Raw genomic sequence first — 8374 nt, forward strand, 5'->3', positions numbered from 1 at the left:
CTAAAGGAGCTGAGTCAGTGCCCCAAAGGAAAAGAAAAATGAGATGGGCTGCTTTGATTTGAGGTCACAGATTGCAAAAGGAGCAAGCAGAATCTAGATCCCACACCATCTGCTTTCAAGCTAGTCACTAGAAACAGAGTGGCCCTGTTTTTGATTCCTAGACATGAGCATCTGAACAGAAGCCTAAGGAAGAGACTTACCTGGGGACTTTTCACCAGCCTGTTGTCCATCTAGGCTGCTTCTGGACTGCTCTGAAATCCTATCTTAACCCAGGGGGCTCCAGGCTTTCTGACTCAGCCTAAGGAGAGCTATGGTCTTCCCTGTCTGTCTAAGAGGATCTGTGAACTTCCTCATCTACACAAAGGAGACTAAGATATTCTGCCTCTACTCAGTGGAGCCTGTAACCTTCCCCTTGCTCCTAAGGGGAACTGGTGACTAATATATACTGTATATATCACAGAATTAAACTTGAACATAAGAATAATATTTAATTACCATTACAATTTATAGCTGAACATTTATACAGTATAGGTATCAATTAAATATGAATTAGGTTATTAATAAAGTTGAGAATAATTTTGAAGTATAAACAGCATAGGGGAATGCTAGGGCGGTGAGGCGGGAGTGGCTAGGTGGGTGGGGGAGCACTCTCATAGAAGCAGGGGGGAAGAGATGGGATAGGTTTGTGAAGGGGAAACTGGGAAGGGGATAACATTTGGAATGTAAATAAATAAAATAACCAATAAAAAAGAAAGAATCCTAGTGTAGTGGTTGGATAGATGGCTCAGCAGTTATGAGCACTTGCTGCTCTTCCAAACTACCCAGATTCAGTTCCCAGCACCCATATGTTAGCTCACAACCATCTGTAACATCCATCTGATGGATAAATACCCTCATCTGGCCTTCATGAGTGTGAGGCACACCTATTGTATAGAAACATACATGCAGGCAAAGCACCCATACACATAAAAACCAATCTCAATATAACACTAAGATATTTGTTGAGACAAGATCTTACTGTGTAGTGTTAGCTGGCATGGAATTCACTATGTAGACCACGATGGTTGTGAACTCACAGAGCAGGCTTGCCTTTGCCTCCAAAGTGCTGGAATTAAAGATGTCTTTATTTTAAATGGAAGGTCTCTGTGGGTTTCCATGAGAAAGGGCCACAGCGAAAGTGGGATGTGGGTACTGTCTCTGTTTTGGAAGGATGTATTCAGAGGAGCCAGTCTTAGTGGATGAACACGAGTATGTTGCATCTTAGACATGAAGAAGATGTCACGGACAGAAACAGAAACTGTCTGAATAATAACACGTATCTCTCCAGAGAGACCAGTTAAGAGAAAGCGGCAAGTTAGGGGGTTGCAGGTTTTGGGGAGGTAACGTACAAGGAAGTCCTGGTGGATGGAGAAATTGCTGCCCCCTTCCCACTTCTGGAGCTCCTCCTCCATCTCTCCCTGTGAATATCCAGCATTAGCCTCGTGAGACCTCGTGGCCTTTGTGGAGGGCACACCGCCCCCACCGAGCCAGGAGCCTTTGCAGCCTAAGGGCTGAGGTCCGGGAAAAGGCACAGGGCACATGATGCCCAATCTCCCTCACCAGGCCAGCACCTGACCGGGAAAAGCTGTGGGTTCCGCAGACCAGAGACAGGTCCCTGAGCAAATCCAATGGCCTCTCCGCGCCTGGGAATCTTCTGCTGCCCTACATGGGATGCAGCAACGCAGCTGGTGCTGAGCTTCCAACCGCGGGTGTTCCATGCGCTGTGCCTGGGCAGTGGCGCTCTCCGCCTGGTGCTGGGCCTCCTTCAGCTCCTACCAGGGCGCCGATCTGTTGGTCACAGGGCGCCTGCGACCTCCCCAGCAGCCTCAGTCCACATCCTCCGTGCTGCCACCGCCTGTGACTTACTTGGCTGCTTGGGTAAGGGCGTGCGGCCAGCTCTTTTGGGGCTAGAATATGCAGCTGGCAGGGTGGAATGTGCAGGGTTCACCGGATCTGCCCGTGCTTGAGTATGGTACAGAATTCACTGTTTGGGACCTGCTCTGGCCAAGATTCATGGCCGCAGAGGGGAGTCTAGGTTTGGAAACAGCTAAAAGCTTTGAGATATGTAACTGGCTCTTGGGTCCAGAGCAGGTCTATATCTATTTACCTGGTAACTGGATAGTACTAGAGAATTCTTCAGAGTGATTGGTAAAAATTAACGTCCATGGAACTTTAATAAAAGTATCCTGTTGAGTTTGTTAGTGGAGCTTATTAGGGAAATCTCAGACATACAGGAACAGTTAAAATTCAGAAACAAAGGAAACCAGAAACAAAACTAAAGCAAGTCCTTGGTTACCTCAATGAGGAGAAACAGCTACTGTCACCTGTATGCATGTTCTTTCTTATGTGTTTATTTATTGTTGTTTGTTTTGTTTTTATTTTGAATCCAAAAGTACTGTCTTTTGAGCTGCTATTGAAATTACCAGGGCCCTGTGCATGCTGGGTAAAAGCTCTACCAAGCAGCTCTATCTCCAGCCCCTCAAGTACAAAAAGTGCTATCTGATGGTGCGTGTTCTGCAACACCTTTGTCAAGAATGACACAGGCTTTAAAATGTTTTCAGCCCCCATCCCCACCCCCAGAGAAGATTGATGGCATGTGAGTGCTGCATTAATTTACATAAAGTTTTATGGGAATACAGCACTGCCCAGCATCTACTCCTGATCTGAGACCTTATTAGCCTTGCTAGGACAGAGTACAAAGTTGGAAACAGACACTGTGGTCCACAAAAAAAAGAAAACAAAACAAAATCATAGTTAACTACCTGGCCCTTAGCAGAATGAATCTGCCAATATCCTCTTTCGACTAGAGAGAGTTTAATGCACTTTACAGAGCTTTACACTAGACTTTTATTTTATCTGCTTAGCGTGGAAATTGTTCAATATGCATGAAGGTAGTCTATAATTATAAGGAAGTATTCTGAATCCCCAGATGCCCTTCCCCCGCTTTGCAGATTTCACTTTTTTTCCCCCCTCCTGGCTGGGTTAATTGAAAGCAAATTCTAGACTTGGTGCATTTCTGCCTGTTAGGTTCCAGTAAAAAAAAAAAAAAAAACCCTAAGAAATTTGTGCTGTTTAACACCAATGCCACTTGCACTTTAAAATAATTAAAACCAAATTCTCCATATCATCAGAATGTATTCATTTATCTCCTATATGGTCTGCAATAGTGAGACTGTTAAAATAAGACCCAAATTCTGTCTATGCTTTGTCATTTTCTGATGGTGCTGTGTTCCTGTGGGAACTGCAGTTTTCAATCATTGCTGTTTGTCCTTGAGGTAAAGACTGTGTGTCCTGTGTTTATTTTCCTGTGTGCTTCACCTTGAGAAGGTCCCTGGATACAGGTGGATGACTGTGCCAAGGCCCAGACCTGATTTATCCCATTGCCAAGAGTCACAAAAATGTGACTGGACTTACTGAGGAAGTTTGAGTTCAGATGAATACTCTGTAAATCCCAAGTCACTTTCTCATATTTGGGAAAGCTTCTTTCCATGAGGGATAAATCATTTTTACTGCGGGACCATTCAACCTGGTGTTTTCTTGATTCCTTAAGGATGTTCTCAGGGTAGATAGCAATATCAATTCAATTTAGTCCTGTAACTTGAATATTTTGAAATAAAGAGGTATCTAAATATCTTGAGGAACAGGAAAAGGACACTGTCCTTCTGAACATCAGATAAATGTAGTGGTAGATATGGGACAGAAGTCAGGAGAGGGCTTAGGACTGACCCTTCTTCTGAAAGATATGAAATACGAGTGCTCATTTTACAGGCCCCTGGCCCAGTTTTAGTTCTTTGAAGACAGGCCCATTATGTGGCCATAGTGAACTTATGGAGCCTTAATACTACTACTGCCTCTGGAGGGGCATGTCAATGGCATGTGATCCTGCACCACCATGCCTAGCTCTTCTTCTAACCTTTATTGAGCTCCAAGAAGAGCTAGATTGCTGACAATTCTAAAATACTTTTCAGAAAAGCTATTTTTTTAAAATTAGGAATGGCTTAGTGATTAGAAGATAAAGCTTTAAGAGTTTAGTAAGCACATAGTAGTGTATTACTCAGTGCATGTGTATGGTGTTACATATGTTATGTTATAGTAGTACATATGTATCTTCCCAGGTCCTTATATAATGAGTGCCTAACCTGGATATTAAAAGATTCAGGCGAAGAATATAGATTTGTTAGTGATGTTGTAATTCCCAATCACCAAATAAATGAGGGACAATGCTGTTTCTGCTTGTCATTTGACTAGATATTGAAGTGCTTGGGACAACTCTGACAGTAACAATTATCTCAGTTGCTCGGCCTTCATTTTCTACCTTATCATTACACACCAACATGTCTGTTTTTCTCTTTTCCTTCCTTCCTTTGTTTCCTTTTTCTTTACATCCCTCCCCCTAAAGCAACCAGATTGCTTCAGATTTGAATTAGGAACAAATAAGCTTTTACTATCTAATTCTCATGCAGGAATCGTTATCAGGTCCACAGTGTGGGTAGCCTACCCAGAGTTCATTGAAAACATTTCAAATGTTAATGGAACAGACATATGGCCTGCTGCTTTCTGTGTGGGGAGTGCGGTAAGTTACTTTCCTTTGTTCACCTTCCTCCCTTTGCTCCTCCTACAGGGTGGTCTTCAAAGTTAGCAGAGCAGACACTGGAAGCTGCGAGGAATGCAATTCTCAGGTCTTGCCCTGGACCTGAGGACCAGGAGTCAGTATGATGCCAAAACTACCTGGGGTACAGATGGACACAGAAGTCTGAGAATGACCCAATCAGTGTCTCAGCTTTCTCCTTACACACACATATATACCTTCTCCATAATGTGAACACAGCTCCAGCAAAAGTCAGCTACAGGGAAAGACAAAGAGATTGGATGTGTTTTTCTAAATGAAATATATTTAAATATACATTAAATATTTCATATGACATTTTTGTATAAATAAATCATTCAGTAAATACCTATATTTCACACAGAGAAACATGCTATGCTTTTTTCACTGCACTACCCCTCACAGGAATGATGTAGAGGTCATGATTGCCATGTGGAGTCTCCGTTCCTCCACAGAACTCCCAGCTGACTTCCATTCACACTTGCTTTGTTTTCGTAACTGCATTCCAATGATGACCCTGTCTCAATGAACTTTAGTAAGGTACATTGATTTTATGCTGCAACCTACACTCCACTCTTGTTATCCCCTTCTACTCAAGGATGTTCTGAGTCTCTCAGGTCCACACTTTTCCCTTCTCAGAAAGAGAGCTTCTACCTTAAACCACAGGAGTCCTTCCTCTATTGTAAATTAGGCACCACAGACCTCTACCTGCCTTGTCTAAAAGCAGACGTAAGACAGAGTTTCCATGTCAAATCCAACTATATAGACAAAGGACCAATACATACTTTTATTGGTCACAGCCACCCTGAGTTCCAGAGAATGTGTCCATATGGGATAGCTTGCTCACCCATGATTGCAAAAAAAATTGTGTCTGCCCCTCATTTTAGGCATGAGTAGGACACCTCATGACACCTCACCTGCTAGAATCTTTGATGTTGAACTCCTGTTGATTATAGATGTGGATCCAGCTGTTGTACAGTGCCTGCTTCTGGTGGCTCTTCTGCTATGCAGTTGATGTATACTTGGTGATCAGGAGATCGGCAGGACGGAGGTATTTATTGACCGGGAACACAAATAGAGGTGTTTTTTTGCTGGTTCTGTGAGTAAAATTCGGACATGCAATTGGGCATTCAAAGATTCTTTGCAGTGTGGCTCACAGCATACTTTAGACTAGCAATTGGATTTCCATCTAGAAATAACTATGCCTGCTCATTGTTATAACATTTTTGGATACTTGGTCTTACTGTGAAATCCAGGCTGGCCCTTGAGGCTAGAATCCTCCTGCCTCTGCCTCCTGAGTGTTTGTATTATAGAGATTTGTTGCTATTCTCAGATGACAGCTCACTTTGGCAAGATACCAATGACAAATGCAAAACATCAAGATTCTTACAACCTTGTAAATAAGTAATTTTGGAAATTAAATGGGGGCTGTTGGGAATCTCGGGTGAAGAGCATATATATTCAAGACCCTGGGTTCAATTCCATTGGCCAAACTGAAATAAACATACAAAAAGAAGGGGGGGAGTCAAACATTTGTAAGATTTGGAAGTGAATCCTATGTGAGAGCCCTCACACTTCATATCATCCTACACTGATTTTATCCTGTTTATTATCCGGGCTCCCATCCTGTCCCTTACTACTCAGGGCTTTGGTATTAATTTTGAAGTAAACATTCATTCCAGGAGGCAGGATGATGATGATGATGATGATGCCACCAGCATCTAGAAGATCTGGGCAGAATATGGCTTCTGAGGATGCCTTGTCATATAAAAAGCTACTGCACGGGATGTGAAACCCCAGAAACTTTACAAGGGCAAGTTTTCATCAGAGTTACAATACACACTGTAAGGAATGGAATGAGGTCCCCATTATAGAGAAACAAGGCACATAGCATAGATAACAAAGATGCCAGGTTTCTGCAGAGACTGAGTCTCACCTTGGTGCCTGGTACAAGTCCTACTTCTTGTAGCTATAAGCAAAGCGTGGGTGTATGCTCACTGGTTGGAATGAACCAGGGCTAGGAGTATCACTTCCAAAGTCTCCATCCTTTATCCTTCCCTTTGAAGAGGCTGCTGGTATACAGGGTAATGGTTGTAGCTGCTTCTACAGATAGCCACTGAAAGACTGAGACTGGTGGGGAGAGGTATCCTATGAATTCCAGGGCAGGGGACCAACTTGGCAAATGTGGCTGGCTAAGCTTCACATGTCCTTTGGGATCCTGTCAACACTTAGCTACTTTCTTTGGCAGGCAGGGGAATATTTTCTCCTTTAATTCCAATCCCAAGAAAGGTAATTAAGATAGACGTAAAGCTTGAATTTCAGCTGTTCACTGCAGCTCCCTCCTGGTGTGTAATATATGGGTTTCAAACAATATTAGATAGGGCTTGAGATCTTGAAAAAGGCCTTGGACTAAAGGTATAGTATTGTAAGAAAATGACAGTACGGGCACACTCAGGCACCCCAGAGACTGAGGCAGGAAGATCTGTTGTTGGAGGTCAATTCAGGCAGAATAGTGAGAACCTATTGCAAAAAGAAATGAAAGAGTAGGTGGCCATGGACTTGGTTGGTCTTGCATCCTGGACTGCTCACTCACAACTCTGTAAATGTGGCCTAAGGTATAGGGAGGGTGTGGTGGAATGAGGAGATCATGCTGTCATCAACAATACAGTTCCCCTATAGAGAGAACATCTTTGAGGTAGCTGAGTCTCCATACAACCTAGACCTCTGGCAATACTAACATTGCTGCTGTGCCCCCTCCAGCTTCCTGCCCCTGTGAGGCCAGCGGATGGCCACTCCAGGAACTGCCAACAATGGGGGTGACAAAATATGCTGGAGTCATTTCCTTGTGTTTTCCCAGACAAATGGCACAAATTGGTTCTTCTCTAGAAGCTTTGTGTGCAAACCTGTGCTTCTATCTCTGGTTAGTGCAGGTTCTAGTTCCCTGTTCTGATCCACGAGCTTACTTTCTGTTCATAGAGCTAGTCTTCAAAGTCAGAATCCCAATCGGACATTGATGTCATTTGCTAGGTATCCTGTTGAATCTTGAATGGCATCTAGTGTGTGTGTGACAGATGGAGCCCAGTCACAAAGAAGCATCTATTTGAATGTTGTCCACTGCTCCATGGGATCAGCTGGCTTTGTGTGAAGCTAATTCTCCAGAGTTGCTGGTAGCATCTATAAGAGCATGTCATCAAATCTCGGAGATTGGGTGACAAGGATAGGACTGGGTGGGTATGTGCAAAAATAAAGATAAAGGAAGGATATGGCAGGAATGTGAGCTATGCCTGGAATGGGAAGTGCAGAGGAGGGAGGAAGAAAAGAAAGCCCTTCGATTGCCTGGAGAACGTGAGCTGTCTAGTTTCCCACTGGGTCCTGAGACACAGCTCCTTGGTTTGAGCCTTCAGATTGCACTCTTTGTCTGATTTTCATGCAAGATATCCGCCCCCCTTTATTTATTATTAATTTTTAATTGTGCATATATGTGTGTGACTATCTTGGGGCTTCTGTGTGTAACTACAGATACCTGAAGAAGTCAGAAAAAGGAATTATATGGATCCCTAGAGCTGGATTACAGACAGTTAAATATGAAGAGGCTGGGGTCCAGCTTAGTAAGAGCAACTGATTGCCACCTATGAAGACACATGCTGGCTAAACATGAAAATACCATTTAGCCCAGTAATTTCACACACACACACACACACACACACACACACACACACACACACACAC

General features: G+C 43.4%; 1 protein-coding gene across 1 annotated transcript in view; it reads left to right on the forward strand.

Annotated features, from left to right (window-relative positions):
* The first annotated feature begins 1552 nt into the window (after positions 1-1552).
* Positions 1553-8374, forward strand: part of Gpr143 (G protein-coupled receptor 143) — a 22940-nt gene continuing 16118 nt past the window's right edge. Inside the window, exons 1-3 of the mRNA XM_028779481.1 lie at positions 1553-1917; positions 4503-4612; positions 5602-5696. Coding sequence (XP_028635314.1) covers positions 1668-1917; positions 4503-4612; positions 5602-5696 — 455 coding nt within the window. The 5' untranslated portion in view covers positions 1553-1667. The remainder of the gene's footprint in view (positions 1918-4502; positions 4613-5601; positions 5697-8374) is intronic.

Source organism: Grammomys surdaster, unplaced genomic scaffold, assembly GCF_004785775.1.
Source record: "Grammomys surdaster isolate TR1022 unplaced genomic scaffold, NIH_TR_1.0 353, whole genome shotgun sequence".
Classification (NCBI taxonomy): domain Eukaryota; kingdom Metazoa; phylum Chordata; class Mammalia; order Rodentia; family Muridae; genus Grammomys; species Grammomys surdaster.